At 34.7% G+C, this 23,774-nt stretch overlaps 1 protein-coding gene across 3 annotated transcripts in view; it reads left to right on the forward strand.

The window, feature by feature from the left end:
- Positions 1-23,774, forward strand: part of Prp5 (pre-mRNA processing factor 5) — a 593,106-nt gene that overhangs the window by 185,338 nt on the left and 383,994 nt on the right. For all 3 annotated transcript variants that reach the window (XM_090403381.1, XM_090403382.1, XM_090403383.1), the window contains exon 6: positions 20,727-20,789. In XM_090403381.1, the coding sequence (XP_090259507.1) occupies positions 20,727-20,789 (63 nt within the window). The remainder of the gene's footprint in view (positions 1-20,726; positions 20,790-23,774) is intronic.

Below are 23,774 nucleotides of genomic sequence, written 5' to 3' on the forward strand. Positions count from 1 at the left end.
GATAAATATGTTGTCAGTTGAATGAACCTCCCAGGTTCATTCAACTATTATTATTATAAAAATTACTAGTAACGATTACTAATGTTATATATATTCCATTTTTATATTATAAAAACAAAGTATTTAAATTACATTATGACATATTTAAAACTTCTTTAGGTGAAAGGGATAGTCATTTATTATGCAGTTTTCAAGTAAGAAAATCCAGAAAACAGCATTGAACCAATTACTGATCAGTACTTTTAGAAGTATGATAATAAATAACAGTATTTATCAGCATGCATTTTTCTAATTATCATTTTCATTGAAAATAGTGAAAAAATTTTTGAGGATGGTAGATGGCCCATGAATTCCTATGAAAGCTGTTGTTAGGTGTTGAGTTTAATGAATTATTAGTTGTAGTAATAATAGGACTGAGCAAAATGTTCAGTTTGTATTTTTTGATAGTTGTAAATACAGATCATGTAGAAATGAGTTTTTGTGGTTTCACCCACTTGAGGTATTCACAATGCACATATATTTCTTCTTTAGCCTGTTTCCATCCACTTCTGGGTATAGGCCTCCTGCTTATCTTTCCAGTTCTTTTTTTTTTTTTTTTTTTTTAGCTTATGTCACATTTTTGTATACTATCCCTTCATCTTGTTCTTTGACAATATTCACTTTTGGTCTGTAGGTATCCACTTAGTGCTTAATTTTGTTTGCTTTTCACTAATAGGTGAAAACAATTATAGCAGGATTTGGACAGTATGGGATCCTCTTTCCTCACGTTTCTCTTAATGCTGAATTTCTTTAAGGAAAAAAAAAAATTATGATTATGTTTATGAACAATTTGTATAAATGTAATAACAAACTTGGCCTATAGTTATTGATGCCATCTCTGCTTCTTATATAGTAAAATAATCAATGATTTATGTCATTGGAGCGGAATTTTTTCTGTAGTTAAAAATATCATTGAACATATCTAGTATGAGAGACACTAGGAACAATTTGTATAAATGTAATAACAAACTTGTCCTATAGTTATTGATGCCATCTCTGCTTCTTATATAGTAAAATAATCAATGATTTATGTCATTGGAGCGGAATTTTTTCTGTAGTTAAAAATATCATTGAACATATCTAGTATGAGAGACACTAGGAACCTACTGATTTCATGTGTTTCGTGTTTATTATTTATTATTATTAATATTATTTTTGCTGACTTAATGACTTTCTGTAATTCTTTTATTATGATAAGTAATTCTGTATGTACCTAAACTAAATTTAGTAGAGTATCTGCATGTGTATAGGTCCCTATAAAAATCACTGCATATTTCCATTATTTTCCTTTGTTGTCTTTTATTGTATTCCTTGCTTATTTTTCAGTTTTAAATCAAATTTTTCTCTCATTCAACTCTTATTTGATCATATTCAGAGAATTTTTCTCTTATATTATGTTTTGAGCTGTTCTTAAATTATCTGATTTCTTTTCTAACTTTTATGTTTCTCCTTTTCCTTCTTCCTTCCTTTTCTTTTTTTAGATCAAGTGTCCTTAAAGTAAGTTTTTCTCTACCTGTTCTGTTTGCTGATTATTGTTGAAGCTTTTCCTCCATTCTATCAGATAAGTCTGATTCATTCATATTTCATTCTTTCCATTATTTCCTCATTTTTCTTATGGATTATTATATCTTAACCTTCTATTTTGGGTTTTTTGTTGCTAATTATTTTGTATGTTTATTTTTATCTTTGCTCTCACCAGCCTGTGATCACTATTATTATTGTTAAGCAAGACCTCTAAGAAGTCTGGAACTCATTGAGGGAAGCCACATACAACACGTATGCATGCACACACACCAGCTATCATGCTTGTCCTTGAATTCATTCATGCACCAGAGAAAAATCTAGATCTCACCCACTTGTTAGTGGCATTCATTCTCAGCTTTCAAGGATGCCTCTTGGAAGCTGAGAATGAATCCTCCTGTCCTTTCCTCACCCTCTATAAAAAAAAAAAATTCCATCATCTGAAATCCATTATGGCCCTTTCAGAGGTTTGTAAGTCTCAATCATATATCCCTCTTTTTGCTACTGTCTGCAGTCTACAAATTCTCAATCTGTCTTCATATCATTATTCCACAATCCTGATACCATTCTAACACTCTCTTTTGCACTCTCTCCACTGTATCAGAATCACAGAAGACTAGACCTGTGCACAATGGTCCGAGTGAGGTCTTATCAAGGCCTTGTAAAGAGGCAAAATGAAATCTTATCTGTTGTTTATTATTTTAACGGTATAATAGAACACAGAAACTAAGTAAATAATTAATTTATTAACTTGATGCTGATATTTTGCTGGTATTATAACCAGCATCTTCAGAGCACAAAAACACTGTTTGTCAATACGCAAGACTAAAACAACATGGTGTACATTAACAAAATTGTAGCAGCAACACAAAGACTAGAGTCCTGATTTTGGCGCCCTCTATCTGAAAAAAAAAAAAAAAAAAAAAAAAAACGCTATCATATATTGCTAGAGTCCTAGAAAAGTGCTAGTTTTTCCTTAATATGACTGTCTCCCAGATCTTCGGCAAGTTAATACAGCCATATTTGTTGAGATTTGGGGTGTGTTTTAGGGCTTCTGTCGCCTCTAAGAACAATCTCTCTGATTTATATGGGTTTCTGTGTAGTACTTTTGTGCCATTTGGCCACATGGCCCTGAGACATTGAAAACATTCTTAGCACATTTAAATAGCCAACACCCAAAAATCCACTTTACTATGGAACCGGAAGCCAACAACTGTCTGCCCTTCCTGGATACACTCATCACACGTCTCCCAGATGGTTCCTTATCATTTTCAGTTTTCAGAAAACCCACACATACAGGCAGATACTTACACAAACAATCACACCATCATCCTTCTCAACAATATGGCATATTAAAAACGCTAACCCATAGAGCGAGAGCAATCTGTTCAAATGACAAGGCTCTTACTGCTGAACTGACTCACTTATGCCACACCTTCTTGGCTAACGGCTACAATCCACAAAAAATAAACAAAATACTAAACACTCCTAAGAAACCCTTCCCACCATCCACCACAGAGAACTACAACAAAACAGTCACCATCCCTTACATAAAAGGCACATCCGAAAAGATCTCAAGAATTCTCATTAAACATAAACTACGCACTACATTCAGACCATGTAGCAAATTAGCCACCCTCATCCGCTCACCCAAGGACAGCATTCCTCCTTTATCACATCCAGGAGTCTACCAAGTACCCTGCTCATGCAATCAAGCCTACTACGGTCAAACAGGAAGAACTGTGAATATCCGCATCAGCGAACATAAACGATACGTCCGGAAATATCATTATGGGAAGTCGGGCCTAGCAGACCATGCTCTGGATACCCCTGCACACAGGATCAACTGGAAAATCACAAAAGTACTACACAGAAACCCATATAAATCAGAGAGATTGTTCTTAGAGGCGACAGAAGCCCTAAAACACACCCCAAATCTCAACAAATATGGCTGTATTAACTTGCCAAAGATCTGGGAGACAGTCATATTAAGGAAAAACTAGCACTTTTCTAGGACTCTAGCAATATATGATAGCGTTGTTTTTTTTTTTTTTTTTTTTCTCAGATAGAGGGCGCCAAAATCAGGACTCTAGTCTTTGTGTTGCTGCTACAATTTTGTTAATGTACACCATGTTGTTTTAGTCTCGCGTATTGTGACAAACAGTGTTTTTGTGCTCTGAAGATGCTGGTTATAATACCAGCGAAATATCAGCATCAAGTTAATAAATTAATTATTTACTTAGTTTCTGTGTTCTATTATACCGTTAAAATAATAAACAACATGTTCGACGAACACATAAGTCTGTCCACACGTTTAAGAAATCTTATCTTTACGTGTAAACATTCGTTTCAGCATTGCAATTATCTTTTGAGTTGCATTTGCAATCTTTGCTACATTGCCCTGAATTTCAACTTGCTATCTGCTAACACTCCAAGATCCCTAGCCTGATCAGTTTCTTCTAGCATAATCCCACCAATATAATGCTACGTTGGATGTCTAATCATGCCAAAGTGAATGACTTTACATTTACTGACATTGAACTGACATCCATTTTCCCATGTGCACAATACCAGCCTATTCAAATCATTCTGCAAGAATTGCATATCAGTCACATTCGTGATAACCCCACCTATCTTTGCATCATCAGCAAATAGCTGTGTATCACCTGTCAAATCCTTCCCAATATCATTAATATACAGATTGAATAACAGTGGACAAAGAACTGTTCCTTATGGAATATCACTGCTTACTTTAAATGTTGCATACTCACCCCCCACCCCCCCCACCCCGTATTCCACTTTTTGATATCTGTCAGTCAGCTATCCTTTTATCCATGCTAATATTTTATAATCCCAGTTCATATTCTCCAATTTATGCAACAATTTTTCATTCTGTATTCTGTTAAAAACCATAGCAAAATCCAAAAGTATTATCATATGTCCGTTCCCCCTTGTTTAGCTCAGTGGTAACGTTATTATAGAATGTGAGCAAGTTGCTAAAACATGACTTTCAGTGAACACATGCTGTTCATTGCAAAGTAGAGATGATTCTCTGTCAACCCATTTCTGAACATGAGCCATAGCCATCTTTTCCAAAATCTTCACCACTGCTCCAAATACTGATTGGTTAATAGTTAGATACATTAGCCTTCGCACCACCCTTGTGGATTACCATACATTCTTTCCACTCTTGAAATATCTTCCCTGTTCTGAGACTCAAATTATATAGCCTTTTTAAAAGAATAGCCAGTTCAGCTGAACATGTTTTGCACACGAGCTTATATTGCTGCACCCTATTATTATATTCAGTACCCTATTGCTGAATTCTTATTTAGTTTGTGCAACAACTCTAATACCTCCTCCACATACACCTGAGTTTCTTCATGCAATGAAGAGGTAGCAATGAATTCATTGTTGCATACACCAGGTTGATAGCTTTTAGCAAAGCAGCTAATCATTAGTTGAACAGCCTCTTCTACATCTGTCACCATCACACCATCTGCATTCAGTACAGTTATTCTTTCTTATTCATTCTTTATTTTACATGAGCATATCAATAGAATTCTTTGGGATTATCTTTAGCTTGCAAAGTCAGTTTCTTTTCATACTCAGGCTTGGCTTTCTGTACAACAGTTGGAACTCTTCTTGCTTGCTGCTGCTTATGATTTTCACAAACATCATCCTTATGCACACAGTATTCCTTCCACATCATCCTTTTTTTCATGAATCTCTTGCTTGTGCCGCTTAATAGGATAGGTGATAGTCTTGAGCCAGTTATCTCTGACTGGCTACCAGTGGAGATTGAACTGCCGACTCAGTCTTCAAAAAGTTAGATAGGGTTAAAATGACCTTGCATACTTCCTATACGGGGTGGGTGGGGGGGGGGGTGGCATTAGCTGTTTTTTGCTTGATAAGATTAAACATCCATTTGACTTCTACCCTATTTATTCTTTGAACTCTCGAGACACATTCTGATATTGCATAATTTAAGTATTTTTTAAACACTTCCCATGCATGATCAATATTCTTCCCATCCAGCAAGTGATACCATTGTGCTGAACTCAGTATGTTCCTCAGTTGGTCATAATTTCCTGCTTTGTAGTTCACCATGTAGCCTTTACTGAATGGAACATTTATAAACTTAGCCACCTCCCAAGTGAGTACTGCATGATCACTGTCACCAACTGGAAGCAGAATAGTTATGTCTTTAACTGAAACACCCTCTGACACTATGATCAAATCTAACACTCTTTGACCTCAAGTTCCTTTACATGCTGCTTGAAAAAGTTGTCTGTCTCACAACACCTCAATAAATTCAGTTTCATTTATTTCATGAGATTTTACTGCTACCCAATCAGCGTTTGGATAATTAAAGTCCCCCATTATGATTACTCTTTTTGCACCCGTTCGTCTTTATTTGGTGATGCATTTCTTCATCACTAGTGACAGATCCACCGGGTCTATAACATCAGTCCACTATGTATTTGATCTTGTTAATTTCACGTTGCACCAGATGGCTTCAAACTCACTGCCACATGCAGAACTGTTACTAGTATTACAAACATAAGTCTCAACACTAAATAGATTCAAGTCATCTGATATCATTAGTGTCTATCCTCCCTAAAAATACTGTACCCTTCACACTCAATACCAGTAAGTATGTCTGATTCTGATAGCCAGGGCTCACTAATGCCTGCAATTTGAGGTCCCAACATATTGACCAAGACAAATATATCATAGTTAAACTGGTTGAAAACTGATACATCTTCTAATATTTTCATGTTGTTCTTAATATAATCGTTCTGATTAAAATCTTCTCCATTTGGTGATCTTCGAGTCCATTTTCACTTACTTCACTTTTTAAAGAATGTACTTGCTATGTACAATTCCTGTCTCTTTAAATTCAACGTCTTTCTCTTTTCTCATTTCTTTGGCCCAACCGATGTCTTGAACACCTAATATTGTTGTGTGCCTTTTTCATTAATTACTTTGTTAATTATGCTCTATAAGTTATGTTTGCCCTATGGTGTCACGTGGTACTGTCTAAGTACAAAGGAATTGCCTCAGGGTTGAGCCAAAATCCAAATGCAACAAAGCTTCTGAGGTTCTTCTTCTTCTCTTAAGGTCCTAAGACATTTATTTGTTAATGCTACACCACTTAGGACAATTAGTTTAAAAGAGGAAATCTTAAACAAGAAGAGGATACTCAGATATACCTCGATGACTAACAACTTTGCAATCGTGACCATAAATTCACTACTTAAATCTCCCTCCTAGGTTCATATATTTAACAAGTGGTGCATCAGATAGTGCATACAGACAACTGAATTATAAGAAGCAAACGGTTTATTCAACGTACTAATATTTATACAGTGCATGGAAATTTGGTAAAATTCAATTCAATACTACAAATTATTGTGCAAATATTATCAGCAAATGTGAACGTTAAATCACGTAGTTCATATAGGATTGACAGTTGTGCTGCTCCAAACTATATCACACATAAATTCTTCAAATTCCTCTCTAATAAAATCTAGTTAACATGCATTAACGCCTTATAGACATACATCCTTAGTATAACACTTAAATTTAGAAGGGGGGGGGAGCTGGCACCCCACCCCCTTTTCCCATAAACCTTCCCCTTTATCACTCTCCCCTCCAAAAAAGTGCTCCATCCACCCCTAATAACAATATTATATATATATATATTATAAAAAAAACCTGGAATTTTTCCAAATTAATTCTCCCACATTGCCACAACCCCCCACTTTTTGGAAAAAGAAAAGGTACCCATATATAAAAAGGGAAATAAAACTGAATTACTTTGGTATTTCCCTACTGAGTGTTTCTTGTCATTACTAACCATGTTTCAACATAAAGATGTGCACAAGTTCACATGGAGAGAAAACACTAGAAATAAGAAAAGCTTCGTTGACTATATCATCATTTGATAGGGATATCATAAATCTGGTTCAGGATACAAGAGTGTACAATTAGCAGACCAAATTGTACTTTTTATTGCCTTCAACCACAAATGGCATGATGGTACAACATGATGAGATTTCATGCTGGCTGGGGTGTTGCCCGGTTAAGCAAGGGTCCTGCTGTTTTCTTCAGGGAACAAGGGCAAACAGTGAAGAGTCAGCTACTGGAACAAGCTCCAACTCAACATCTAGAAGAAGAATAAACCCAACATCATAAGAACTGAAGATAGGAACCATCAATATAAAGAGTATTAATGGGCAGGAAATCAAACTTGCAGAAGAATTTGAAAAGTACTACATGGAAATAATTGATATTACTAAGACAAAAATAGGTGAGATATTACTAAATAACAAGTACAGGGTGCTATTTTCAGACAATAATAATCAAAGAAAGGAAGGAGTAGCGATAGCATTCAACACTGAACATGAAGATAAATGTCTTGATTCAAAAGCAGTTTCAAGTTGAGTTATGTGGGCAAACTTCAAAATAGGGAAATGGACAATGAAATTTATTTGTGCCTATATTCCCACAGAAGGTTCTTCTAAGGAAGAAGTGGAATAATTTTTTGAGGCATTAGAACAGGCAGCTGACATACAGAGCAGGAAATTAATCTTACCAAGCATATAGGAACATATTGGAAAAATTTGGAAAAAAAGGCAAAGCTAATAATAATGGTAGGTATTTGCTGGACTTCTGCTCAGGACACAGACTAGTCATTACGAAGAAATAAAAGCCTCACTGACTGTGTCATCGTTGATAGTGATATCATAAAGCTGGTTCAGGAGTGTATAGAGGATTCGAAATTGGAAGTGACCATGTACTTAGTACAGAGCAGGATAAAAATGGATATCACATTTAAAATAACAGTATCTAAGAAAGTTTTTAAAAGAATTAAAGTTGAACAGCTTTTACAGGTAAATTGTTGACTCAATTATGCAAACATTATTGAATAAAATTTGCAGCAGTTTTAAAACGAGAATCAAATCTTAGAGTTTCATTGGCAAACTCTGAAGACATTGATTCAGCTAGGGAGGTATGTGGTTAAGTGTATGCAAGGATAGAAAAATAAGAACACCATGGTGGACATGAAAAGTTAAAGAAGCAGCCTTGAAAAAGAAGAAAGCATACCAAACGTTTCACCAGGTAAGTCAGCAGATGCTTTGAAACAATACAGAGAAATAAGCTATGTGTAAAAGTAGCTAAACAAAAGTCATGAGAAGGCTTTGGAGAATATGGAAAATAAATATCAGGAAGGTGGCAAAATGTTCTGGAGGATATTGAAGAAGCTTAGAAATGGGGGAAAGAGTACTGTAAAAGGAATCAGAAATGATGGTGACATGTGCACAAGTTCACATGGAGATAAGGATATCTGATATCAGGAGTAATTACTTTGAAAGACTGTTAAATGAACCTCAAACAGTGACACAACTGTGCTAGAAAATTTTTAAAAGAAATGCAAAGATAAGTACATATCACTACTTGAGGTAGTAAAAGCTGTCAGAAGCTTGAAATGTGGAAAGGCAGCTGGTGTAGATGATATTCGATCAGAAATGCTTAAGTATGGAGATATAAAGTTTTGCAGTAGCTATTTTGCACAATTCAGAGGGCCTGGACAGAAGGTTGAATTCCCAATTATTGGAGTAGATCTCTCATAATACTCATCTATAAAAGAGAGAATAAAGCTGAATGTGAAAATTACAGAGGAATTTCTCTACTGAGTGTTCTAGGTAAGATTTATGCAAGCATACTTGAAAAGAGGTTGAGAAAGATTGTGGAAAAGAAACTTGGAGAAGAACAAGCAGTGTTCAGGCCAAATAGAGGTTGTCAAGATCAGATTTCACTCTAAGAGAAGTAGTTGAGAAATCGTGGGAATATGACAAGAATTTCCAGATCTACAAAACATAAATTTTGTAGACCTGGAAAAGGCATACGACATGGTGTCTGCTGAAAAGCTTTTCAAAATACTTCCCTTATATGGGGTTAATGGAACATTATGCAATGCATAGTCTGTATTTTAGTTGTCATTCAACAGCTAGAATTAAAGGAATTGATTAAATTGGAGAATGAACCGATCGCTTCAATAGCAGAATTGTATTAAAAATGAAAATATTAGAAGGGAATTTGACATTATGAGCATTTGAGAATGTGTCAGCAGAGCTGACACATTCGAGATCTAAGGTGATATGGCCACTTAAATAGAATGGGTGAGGAAAGGTTAGCAAAACAGGTATTTGATTCTATTGTTGATGCCAAGATGGCAGGAAAGAGACCCAGAGGATGACCAAGGTCTAGGTGGATGGATTCTGTGAGAACTGCCTTAGAAGAACGAAATGTTAGATATGACAATATAGGGGTGCTTACAAGTAATAAACTAATTTTGAGGAAAATTGTTGATAGGAGATTAATAATGATGTAAACTTGATCATGTAGTGCTGTCATAGTGACCTGAACACCCTTTCTGGGTGTATATCAGGAAGTTGATGATGGTGTTTCTTGTAAGATTTATGTAAGTATACTAGAGAAACAGCTTAGAACAGTTGTGGAAGGGAAGCTTGGTGAAGAACAAGCTGGATTCAGGCCAAATAGGTTGTCGGGATCAAATTTTCACTTTAAGACAAATAGTTGAGAAATCTTGGGAATATAACAGGGATTTGTATTTAAGTTTTGTTGGTCTGAAAAAAAAACATATAACAAGATGCCAAGAGGAATTCTCTTCAAAATGCTATAGTTATATGGTGTAAATGAGATACTATATCGAGCAATACATAAGTCTCTATTTAAAATGTAATTTAGCAGTTAGAATTGAAGGATGTATAGGAAGATCGTTTGATTCAGTCAGGTGTGTGACAACGGTGCACATTATCTCCACTGTTATTCATTATCCATATGGATCGTTATGAAGGAAAGTGGTATTAAATCTGACATAAAAATTGGCGATGTTAATCTTAGCTCTTTACTTTATGCAGATGCTGTTATACTTCTGAATAAATCTAACACAAGTCTGTAAGATTCCGTGATTAAATTGAATAACTGTTGTAATAAATTTGGTATGAAAATCAGCAATAAAAAGACAAAGATAATGAAAATAGGCAGAAACATTGAAAACTTGAATTGTATCCTGAATGGTGATCCTATAGAAAGAATAAAACCTTTCAGCTATTTTGTCATAATTTTTAGTGAAGATGGAAAATTAATCTTAGCTGTTATGTGGAAAGAGACAGCAGAATTAGTAAAGCTGGTATGGTAGGAAGTCATCATCAAATTCCTGCCATGTAACCTCAATGGGTATACAGGATATGATAGTACTACATGAAAAATTTACATCATTACTAACTTCCTATCTACAATTTTCCTCCAAATCAGTCTGTTACTTGTCAAGACTCCAACATTACCAGATTTTATATTTCTATTGTCTAAGGCACTTTGTACCGTATCAATCCACCTATATCTTGGTCTTCCTCTGGGTCGTTTTTCTACCAACCTGGCTGAGAACACTTGTTTTGCTAATCTTTCCTCGCCCATTCTGTTTAAGTGACTATACCATCTGCGATTAGCTCTGCTAATGCATTCCTGGATGCCGACAATTTCAAGTTCTTTCCTAATATTCTCGTTTTTAATATGATATTGCCATTGATACCATCTGTTCACGCCTCTAATCTTTCTCAGGGCTCTCATATCTGCGGTCTCTAGTCTTTGGTCAAGTGTTTTACTTCTGACCCAGCTCTCAGATCCATAAGTTAAAACTGGTTTGAACACTGTCTCGTATACAGCTAATTTAGTGTTCAGACTAATTTCTCTCTTGTTCCATATGAATTTATTCAATTGACTTCCCACCATACCAGCTTTGCTGATTCTGTTGTCTATTTCTATATTTAATTTACCATCTTCGGTAAAAATTGTGCCTAAGTAGCTGAAATGTTTCACTTGTTCCACAGGTTCTCCATTCACAACACAGTTGACATTTTCAATGATTCTGCCTATTTTCATTGTCTTTGTCTTTTTATTGCTGACCTTCATACCATATCTATTACAACAGCAATTGAATTTAGTCAGAGAATCTTGCAGACTTGTAGCGGATTGATTTAGAAGTATAACATCTTCCGCATAAAGCAAAGAGCTGATATTAACATCTCCAATTTTGATATCACGTTTAATTTCACTTTTCTTCATAATGTGATCCATATAGATAACGAATAACAGAGGGGATAATGTACATCCTTGTTCTCACACCAGATTTAACATTAAACCATATTCCTGTACTTCCTTCAATTCTAACTGCTGACTTACAACTCAAAGAAAGACTAGGATGGAAGGAAGTCTGCTGAATAAATTTATATTGAATAAGAAAGAAATTAGTAAAACACTCAATTAGCTGTATACAAGACATTGTCTGAACCAGTTTTGACTTACTGGATCTGAGAACTGGGTTAGAAATAAAACACTTGATCAATGACTGGAGGTGCCACAGATATGAGAGTCTTGTGAAAAATTAGGGGACTGAACAGATGGCATTAATGGCAACATCACATTAAAAATGAGGATATTATGAAAGAATTTGCTATTGTTATCATTTAGGAAATGTGCTAATAGAGCACATTGCATTTATATATGCAATCAATCATCTCATCTTCTTTATATCCTCTTTTACCTTGCAGTGTCGAGGGTTTATTAATCATTGGACCTCAAACCATTCACAGGATAAGGTGGTCAGCCCTACGCCTGAGTGTATCCTATGTCCTATAATGCTGAGTTCTCAAGGCCGGTTTGCCTGCTTTGCAGGATGAAAAACCCCAGGATAAACTGAGGAAAAAATCCTGCTGTCTACGCCCAAGACCGGCTAACTTGGCTATGGCTGAGGAAGATCCTTCAGCTCCTTACGTCACTGATGGGAATCGAACCTAGGACACTCCTTCCCCAGCCATATGTTTGCGAAGCGCACAGCCACTATTTTTTTGGCAATAAATAAATAAAGCTGTGGCACAACTACAGTTTTATTTAGGTTGTTCTAGACAAATGTCTAGAACAACCCAAATAAAACTATATAAAGTAATAGTCAAACCAATTCTGAAATATGACAGTGAAACATGGACTTTGGAGAACGAGATAAAAGACAAGTGGACACTGCAGAAATAAAGTTCCTAAGACTGCTATCAGGCTATAAAAGAATAGACAAGATAAGAAATGAAATAAGAAGATAATTAACATAACAGAAGACATCACAAACTACAGAAAGAACTGGGAAAACCATGTAGATAGAATGAATGAGGACAGATGGACAAATATTGCCATGAAATATAAACCAATGGGACACCGATCAAGAGGAAGGCCCAGGAGGAGATGGGCAGAAGACTTTTTAAACACTTGAAAACATTACAGGCAAACAATTGCCTAACACACGAAGCCAAGAAGAAGAAGAAGCTAGTAGAGTTAATCTCAGGTGTTATGGTCACTGAACTAGAATGGGAGAGGAAATATTAGCAAAACAAATGTTCTTTGCCTGAAAAAAGACCCAGAGGAAAACCAACAAGATGTAGATGATACAGTAAAAAGAAAAAAAAAAGTGCCTTAAAAGACTGAAATATATGATCTAATAATGGAATTTTCAGGTAACAGATCTATTTGGTGGAAAATTGTTGATCGGAAGTTAGTAATGGTGTAATTTTTTCATGTAGTACTGTCATAATTATCCTGTACTCTCATCTAGGGTACATATCAGGAATATGATGATGATGCTATTTTTAATTTATGTTGGTAAATACTAATCTTGAAGGATAGTGTGACCCAAGTTGAAGGCAGTTAGGAGGGTGTATGTAAAAATGCTAATTTTTGGACAGAATTTTTAATCAATGCTCTTATGACTGCCCTCAGTATATGGTTCAGTAAAAACTGAACAGTATAATATTTTCTAAACAATGTCTGAATTTTTCAAATATGACATATAATGAATTTGAATTTGCTGAAAAATCTTGGTACAATCATTTCTGATGACTGTCATGTGACAGTTTTGAAATGGGTCACAGTATGTAGTTTACCTTTATGCTTGTAATTATTATATTCTGATTATTTTCAATTTCAAAGCTTTAGTCTTTCTACTGATATTGTTTTCTTAAGGTTTTTTGCAGATATGTTTTGAGTACCTGTATAGTTAAATGTTACACCGAGAGTAAAGTGAAAATACCTTTTTTTGCATGTTACAGTCATTATCTTTTGATTTGAGTGAATAAGAACTGTATATGAAGTATTTTACAGTACATTTATTTAAATTAATTTATTTCTACTATAATGATAAAAAATGAAATATCATTGTTTCTGTGAAGTAAAGTATCTCAGTTGTTAAAGGTTTGTGGGTATTTCTTAATGGTGGAATTTCTATCTGCATCAGTCCATCTGTTCTTTGCCTTCCTGTGGATATTTTTTATCCCCACCATCCTTGAATCATACCTTTTTGCTAGCCTTTCGTCTTGCATTCTGTTTTTAAATTATCATACTTGGATTTTCTCAGCCCGCACATTTTTTGAATGCTAATAATGTTGCCAGGAGGTTTGGAGGAAGGAGATTACCCAGTATTAAAAGAAGTCATTGCAGCAGTTAGCTCCTCAAAAATAGGAAAATCACCAGGAATTGATGGTGTTACAATGAAACTGATACGCGAAGGAGGTGACATCATCATAGACATCTTGCTAAATTTATTCCAGGATGTATGGAACACAGAGACTTGGCCTTCTGATTGCCAGACTTCTGTCTTTGTACCTATTCCTAAAAAAGGAAACAGCAATAAATGCAGCAACTACAGAACAATAAGCCTTATTAGTCATCCAAGAAAAATCCTGTTAAAAATACTATTGTCAAGAATTGAAAAGAAAATAGAAAACAGACTCTCAGATGAACGATTTCCAGAAGTCCAGAAGTACAATCGACCATATTTTTACAATACACATACTAGGCGAAAAATACATAGAACATAACAAAATAGTCTGTCACAACTTTTTAGACTTTCAAAAAGCTTTTGACTCAATATAGCATGAGGCATTATGGAAAATTTTAGAACATTATGGTATTGACAACAAAATCATTAGGATTATTAAATCTCTTTATTCCTCATCTGATATGAGAATTGAAATTAAAAATTACAGCAGTGAACTGTTCCGGGCAGAACGAGGGGTAAGACAGGGATGCATCTTGTCCCCTCTTCTTTTTAATTGTTTTCTGGAAAATGTCATAGATGAAGTGCTTCATGAATATGACACTGGAATAGTAGTTGGTGGACTAAGAATAAATAAGTTACATTTTGCAGACGATATCGATCTTCTGGCAGAAAGTAAAGAATTACGAGAGATAACTAGCCGCGTTTTTGGAACATTAAAAAAATATGGATTATACATAAACCTACAAAAAACAAAAACAATGATAACCTCAAATCAGACATTGAATTCTTAAAGATACAAATTGACAATAAACAAATCGAGAATGTAAACAAGTTCACTTATCTAGGAAGCACGTTGAGTCAAGATGGTCGTTCAAAAACCGACATTAAATACCGAATTGCTAAGGTAACTGTGGCCCTACAGAAGTTAAAACCATTGTGGGGAGATAACAAAAGCAATCACAACCAGACTAAGACTAATTGACACCTTGGTGAATTCTATCCTCTTGTATGGTTGTGAGGCCTGGACTTTATTGAGGGAAGATGAGAGGAGACGTCTGTCTTTTGAAATGAAAACTTACAGAAGACTTTTGAGAATTCCCATACTGCTCACGAAACTGATTGATTCAATAGACGGGAGAAGAAAGGAAAATATTCTGACAATCATCAGAAGAAGACAGATGAAATGGTTCGGACATGTGGAGAGGGCTAATGGCATTCCAAAGTAAACACTAGAAGGAATCGTTCCTGGACCAAGGGTTGACCTTGATTAAAATGGACTGATAATATCAAAAAATTGACAAATTCCTCCCTTTCTCAACTGACATCAAGAACAAGAGACCGAGATGATTGGAGGAGGCTAACAAAGAATATCGCCTACCAGCCATGAATGACCCAATGGTCCATTTAGGACTATGGGAGAGAAGGAAGGAATAATGTTGCATATCTGTCTGTTACCTTAATTTGTAATATGCATATATTAATAATATCATATTCTCTCCTATTATTTTTTTCAGATCTCTGTATCTGATTTCTAGTGTTTGATCAACTGCTTTATTTCTAACCCAACTCGTATGTCCATAAATTGATTCCAACACAGTCTTCTCTACAGCTCATTTGTGAATGGTTAGCATATCTGCCCTTCAAATCTCTCCTATTATTTTTTTCAGATCTCTGTATCTGATTTCTAGTGTTTGATCAACTGCTTTATTTCTAACCCAACTCGTATGTCCATAAATTGATTCCAACACAGTCTTCTCTACATCTCATTTGTGAATGGTTAGCATATCTGCCCTTCAACTAACAGGTCACAGGTTCAAATCCCACCACGGACATGGATGTGTGTTGATTGTCTTTAGATAAGAGGTGAGGTTCATCATCTGCTGTGAGACCACCTTGCTTAATGGAGGCCTGAAGTAGTTTCAGATAGTTCCCTATTTGGTCTCTAGAGGAGGATTTCTGGACTATGCAAAAATAAATCAATAAATAAAATACAAAAAATAGATAAAATTGATTAAACTAGATTTAAAAAAAAATCCTTAGCCAATCCATGATACTGATGTATATATTATAGGTCTACAAAAAACTTGTAGGTGGGATTCACATAAAAAAAAACTAGTTTACTGTTTTGATTATTTTCTCTCTTATTCATCATAAATTTATTCATTTGACTTTCTACCATTCCAGAAATTTAAATAAATTAGCTGCTAATAGATTGGACTGGAAAGTTATTGTTCATGGTAGTTTACATATTTGCTTTGCATCTTTGCTAAAAATTGTACCTAAGTATCTGAAATGTTTTACTTGTTCTATAGGTTCTGCATTCAGAATGCCATTAATGTTTCAACAATTCTGCCTATTTTTATTGTCTTTGTCTTTTATCTGAAAACAAATCTGAAAACAAACCCCAACTCAACATCACCAGAGTTAAAGATCAGTACTATCAACGTAAGAAGCCTGAATGGCAAAGAAATGGAGCTAGCTGAGGAATTAGATAAGTACCAGATCGACATAATAGGGGTGACTGAAACAAAAAAGACCAAAACTGGTGAGATCTTTCTGAGCAATAAATACAAAATGTTATATTCAGGCAATGACAATCAAGGAAAAGAAGGAGTAGCCATAGTATTCAACACAAAATACGAGGCTAATCTTCTTGAATGGCAGTCAGTCTCAAGTAGAGTAATGTGGGCAAATATGAGAATGGGGAACTGGACAATGAGACTTATTTGTGCCTATGGTCCCACAGAAGGTTCTACTAAGGTAGAAGTGGAGGAATTTTTTGAGGCTTTAGAAAAAGCAACTGACACAATGAAAAAGGAAAAGTTGGTCCTTGTTGGGGATCTAAATAGTAGAGTAGGAAATGATTGTGAGACATACAAAAATATTTTGGGAAAATTTGGAGAAAAGAGCAAACTAATAATAATGGCAAATATCTCTTGGATTTCTGCTCAGGACATGGACTGGTTATTACTAACACCATGTTCCAACATAAAAATGTGCACAAATTCACATGGAGAGAAGAGGCTAGGAATAAGAAAAGTCTCATTGACTATGTTATTGTTGATAGTGATGTTTTCTCCTTGGTGCAGGACACCAGAGTGTACAGAGGATTTGAAATTGGAAGTGATCACTATTTAGTCTTGAGCAGGATAAAATTGAATTTCATATTGAAAAGAATAACATGTAAGAAAGTTTTAAGGCGAATAAAAGTTGAGCAGCTCTCAGATGTGAACTGTAGACTAAAATACAGAAATATTATTGAAAAGAAAATGAAAGAGTTTGAGAACAGGAATCAAACCTTGGAGATTCAGTGGCAAACTCTGAAGGAAACATTGATTGATTCTGCCAGAGAGGCATGTGGTGAGGTTGTGTGCAAAGATAAAAAAATCCGAACTCCCTGGTGGACACAGGAAGTTGAAGAGGCAGTGAATGAAAAGAAGAAAGCATATCAAAAGTTCCTGGCAAATAAGTCAGCTTTTACTCTTACAGAATACAGAGACAAATGTAAGAAAGCTAAACAGTGTGTAAAACTAGCTAAACAAAAGTCATGGGAGGACTTTGGCAAGAATATAGAAAATAAATATCAAGAAGGTGGCAAAATATTCTGGAGGTTGTTGAAGAAACTTAGGAATGGAGGAAAGAGTGCTGTAAAAGGAATTAGAGATGATAAAGGTGAAATGAAAACAGGAGAAAAAGATATCCTTGAAGTATGGAGTAATTACTTTGAAAAACTGCTAAATGAAACAAGCAGTGATGACAGCACAGTGATAAAAAAACACTGACCAGGCATGCAGTCAGGAATACATATCCATTCTTGAAGTAGAAAAAGCCATCAAAGGCTTGAAATGTGGAAAGGCAGCAGGAGTAGATGATATTCGACCAGAAATGCTGAAGTATGGTGGTATAAGAGTCTTACAGTGGCTGCACTGCATAGTTCAGAAAGCCTGGACAGAGGGACGAATTCCCGATGATTGGAGTAGAGCTCTCATAGTACCCATATATAAAAAGGGAAATAAAACTGAATGTGAGAATTACAGAGGTATTTCCCTACTGAGCGTACCTGGCAAGATCTATGCAAGTATACTTGAGAAACGGTTGAGAAGAATTGTGGAAGAAAAGCTTGGTGAAGAACAAGCTGGATTCAGGCCAAATAGAGGCTGTCAGGATCAGATCTTCACTTTACGACAAATAGTCGAGAAAGCATGGGAATATAACAAAGATCTGTATTTAAGTTTTGTCGATTTGGAAAAGGCATATGACATGGTGCCAAGAGAGAAGCTATTCAATATGCTGCAGTTATATGGTGTCAATTGGGCATTATATCAAGCAATACTTACTCTTTATTTGAGTTGTGAGTCAGCAGTTAGAATTGAAGGAAGTACAGGAAGATGGTTTAATGTTAAATCTGGTGTGAGACAAGGATGTACATTATCCCCTCTGTTATTCATTATCTATATGGATCACATTATGAAGGAATGTGGTATTAAACCTGATATCAAAATTGGAGATATTAATGTCAGCTCTTTGCTTTATGGGGATGATGTTATACTTCTAAATAAATCCGCTACAAGTCTGCAAGATTCTCTGACTAAATTCAATAGCTGTTGTAATAGATATGGTATGAAGGTCAGCAATAAAAAGACAAAGACAATGAAAATAGGCAGAATCATTGAAAATGTCAACTGTGTTGTGAATGGAGAACCTGTGGAACAAGTAAAACATTTCAGCTACTTAGGCACAATTTTTACTGAAGATGGTAAACTAAATATAGAAATAGACAACAGAATCAGCAAAGCTGGTATCGTGGGAAGTCAATTGAATAAATTCATATGGAATAAGAAAGAAATTAGTCGGAACACTAAATTAGCTGTATACAAGACTGTGTTCAAACCAATTTTAACTTATGGATCTGAGAGCTGGGTCAGAAGTAAAACACTTGACCAAAGACTAGAGACCGCAGATATGAGAGTCTTGAGAAAGATTAGAGGCATGAACAGATGGCATCAATGGCAATATCATATTAAAAATGAGGATATTAGGAAAGAACTTGACATTGTCAGCATCCAGGAATGCGTTAGCAGAGCTAATCTCAGATGGTATGGTCACTTAAATAGAATGGGAGAGGAAAGATTAGCAAAACAAGTGTTCTCTGCCAGGTTGGCAGGAAAACGACCCAGAGGAAGACCAAGATATAGGTGGATTGATAGAGTACAAAGTGCCTTAGACGATAGAAATATAAGATCTGATAATGTTGGAGTCTTGACAAGTAACAGACTGATTTGGAGGAAAATTGTAGATAGGAAGTTAGTAATGATGTAATTTTTTTCATGTAGTACTGTCATATCCTGTACACCCCTTGAGGGTACATGGCAGGAATTTGATGATGATGATGATGATGATTGTCTTTTTATTGCTGATTTTCATACCAAATTTAATCAGAGAATCCTGACGACTTGTACCAGATTTATTAAAGAGCTTAACATCATATGCATAAAGAAAGGACCGAGATTAACATCTCCAATTTTGATTCTCTGCTGACTTGCAACTCAAATATAGACCATGTATTGCCTGATATAAATGCCTTTTATTTAAAATCCACAAAACTTAAAATACAGATCCAAGGGAGTGGAAAGAGGGAAATAATTTCTTTGCATAAGGGAGGTTCTAAGACTGCATAGCAAATTATAGACCAATCAGTATCTCAGGCGTGATTGGCAAAAGTACTAGAAAAATTGGTAAAAAGAGAAAATTCAAGAATGGATAGATAAAAATATAATATTGTATGAGGGTCAACATGGCTTTGTGAAGGCTCAGTCATTATTTAGTAATTTACCAACTTTTTATAATAGAGTAACAGCTGAGTTGGATAAAGGAAATGGCTACATGATGATCCTGCTGGATTGTGCAAAGGCATTTGACAGAATACCACATGGAACTCTGTTGCAAATTAGAACATATAGAGATGGATATGACACTGTTTAAGTGGATAAGACGGTGGATGAGGACAGATACCAAAAAGTAGTATATTGAGGGGTGGAGTTGAGGTAAAAACAGGTGACTAGTAGTGTGCCGCAAGGTTCAGTGTTGGGACGTTTGCTGCTTAATTTACACATAAATGATATAGGAAATAACCTGAAAGGAAATATTCGGTTGTTTCTGATGATGTGAAATTAGGTAGAATAATAGTTAATCAGCTATGTGGAGAGCTTCCAGGACGATTTAAATTGGCTGTCAGTATGGGCAAATGTTAATGGGTGTCATTTAATGCTGAGAAATGTAAAGTTATTCATTTTGGAATAAATAGATTACAAGCTGCGTATCATATTGATGGTACTGTACTCTAGGAAATAGATGAAGCTAAAGATTTATGGATGATGGTGGTAGACAGATTTAAAGTTTAGAGAACATATTGCTATTAATGTGTTGTGTTATAGAATGTTATGATGCTTAGTTCTTATAATTTATTTACAACGTTTTGCAGTTTGAGATTAATTCATACTTTCTGATATTTTTTTTTTCAAAAATTTTATTTTAGGGTATTCAAGAAGAAGTACGTCAGTTGCGACAAAAGAATGCTGGAAGAGAAGTTTCTCCAGTGGTAAATACGTGAAAGCAATTTCTAACACAATTCAAAATTTTTTTTATAAATGCTTAAATATTTTCACTCAATACAAACTATAATTTTAAGTTCACTTGTCTATTTTATTTAATGAATAATTTAGCTATGATGTGATTGCTCAACATGCCAAAAGTAAGAAGGCATACATCAGTAACCTGTACAAGGAACGTACAAGTTACTGTGATTGTCACTGTTAATAAAATTTCATGATTGATTTCTTATCAACAGTTTGCTTCAAATTTTATCTATTATTTTTCAGGTCTTTAATTTGATAATCCTTTCTTTGTCATTTAAGATAATTGTAATCCAAATGCTGTCAACAAGAAAACATTTATTAAATTTAGAATTAAAAAAAAAATGATGCATTGGTTCAAGAAACATTATTCAGAGAATGGCAAGAATGACTTTTCAGTTCATATTTCCAATACTAAATGCTTGATTACCTTAGTATCTGTTAACCCAGACCCTCTGAATATTGAATATTGTGAATGCAATTACAGGTAACCCTCGTATAACACGGATGTTAGGTTCCATAGAAATGACTCGTTATATAAATTGCGTTATGCGAAACTAAGATCACATAGAAAAAAGTAGGGTTATGTTCCGAAATCCTTTTTTTTTTTTAAAATATATATATATATATATATATATATATATATATATATATATATATATATATATATATATATAAACAGTGGCATATACAACAAAAATATATTTTTATTTAATTCAGGTAATTCATGTAAGTTAAGAAAACATATAAACTATGAAACAAATACGGTATAAAATTATGAAAGTTACAAATTGTACAATTTGAAATTTTTATTTAAGTGCAGAGCGCATTGCTTGTGTACACGAGCAATGCTTTTGCACTTACTGTTGACCCAGCAATAACACTGTCTCGGATTTTATGTTCATTTTGTTTGATTGTCCGAATTGTAGATTCATTTAAATTCAAAGTCCTTGCAACTCCTGGTTTTTCTCCATTTTTCAACCTATCCAAGATTTTAATTTTTTCTTCAAAAGGAATGAATTTTCTTTTCAATGTTGGTTTTTTCCCTTTCATTGCAATTTTAGTGGCCATTACTATAAAATATATTTTTTTAAATAAAAAAACAAACATTACATATTAATTATGTAACTCACCAGAAAATAAAGTGCTCAGCATGAGATTAACAAACTTATGATTTTTAATGGCAGAAAATGAAGACAGTTTTCAACAATAAGCACTTTATACAGTAAACAATTGACTCTACACAAACAAAACAACAACAAAAAATATGTACATGTGTGCTATTTCCCCTAATATAAATTCGCTATTTATAGCTACATGCGCGATACGCAGATGCAAATTTAACAAAGATGAAGTTTGTTGGTGATGAAGTAGGTGAAAAAGATTTCATATTTTTCACCCACTTTAAGTAGGTGAAAAATATGAAAAGATAAAGAGTTACTACAATTTGTAGACTGTGTTATATCGAAACCGCGTTGCATAAGTACCATGTTATACAAGGGTTACCTGTATTTAGGAATCCTATACATGGTACTCTTGGACACTGGAGCCCATGCCTGTATTGTGACATCAATTTTTTTTTTTTTTTTTTTTTTTTGATGATAAAGGATAGCTTACAAGGGGAAGTGGAAAGTTTATTCATCTGTGGCTCTGCCAGGAATCTTTAATCAAGAGAATGTAGCTAGAGAAGTTTTAATAAGTGATATTGAACTTCTAGATTTTAATTTAAGGATATCTCATGAGTTTTTCATTTCTCCTGCAATTGTCAGTAATACTTTGATGTTATTTGTGGGGGGAATTTTTGATCCTTGACAATATTCTGTGTTGTGAAGTAGGAATTATAGGATTGCAACATGTTGAATATAGAACCCTACTTATAAATTTCCAATATCAAAATCAATTAATTCTTGTACCCCTTGTTTTAAGTCTTTAGGTTCCTAGGAGATTTGTATTCTTGAAAATGGTGATGTTTTATCTTATACATTTAAGAATCTAGAACCATGTGAAGCACTCAGAGAGAAACTCAGTAACATTTCTTCTGCCGGCCTGGTTAGTCATGTGGTTAGTGTACTCGCTCTCCAACCAACAGGCTCGAATACTGCCATAATCATTGGTGTTTGTGATTCTTTATAGGCGGGAGATGAATTTCATCACCTGGTGTGTGGACCTGAAGTGGCTTGAAAAAGTTCACTTTTGGTCTCTAGAGCAGGGTTTTTGAACTGTATAAAAAATTAATGAAACACACACACACACAATATATATAAACTAGAGCAGAATACATAAGGCAACTAAGAAAACTTCTTAAGTCAATGCTTAACGCTGGAAATTTGATAAAAGCAATTAACACCTGGGCCATACTTGTTCTGAGATAATCAGCGGGCATTGTTGAATGGATTCAGCTAGAGGTGGAGAATTTAGACCAAAAAACTCGAAAATTAATGACAATGTGCCATGTCCTCAATCCTCACTGTGACATTGATAGGCTCTATCTATCATGCAAAAAAAAGAAGGCAGAGGATTATTACAAGTAAAGCAAGTTGTTGAAGAAGAAAAACAAAATATGAAGGATTATCTGCAGCAAACAACAGAAAAATTTCTAACTGAGGTAAGGAAAGAGGGCTTTTTTAAAACAGTGGAGACAAAATTGGAGTACAAGACCACCCAAGTAAAAGCGAAAACTGAAAAATGGAAAAATAATGCACTGCATGGAAAATACCTTCACAGCATAGAGGACAGTGCTGACAGCAACTTGACCTGGCAATGGTTGAGAAATGGAGCACTAAAAACTAAAAACACAGAAGCAGAGTTAGTAATTTTTGCAGCACAAGAACAGGCCATTAAAACCAATGTTATGAAGGCAAAAATACAAAAATTAAAGAAGACAGTGAATGCAGATTGTTCAAAAATGTAGACCACATTATAAGTGGGTGCAGCAAAATCGCACAAATTGA

This window comes from Typopeltis vanoorti, chromosome 14, assembly GCF_054136105.1.
Source record: "Typopeltis vanoorti isolate ZY-2024b chromosome 14, IOZ_Tvanoo_1.0, whole genome shotgun sequence".
Classification (NCBI taxonomy): Eukaryota; Metazoa; Arthropoda; class Arachnida; order Uropygi; family Thelyphonidae; genus Typopeltis; species Typopeltis vanoorti.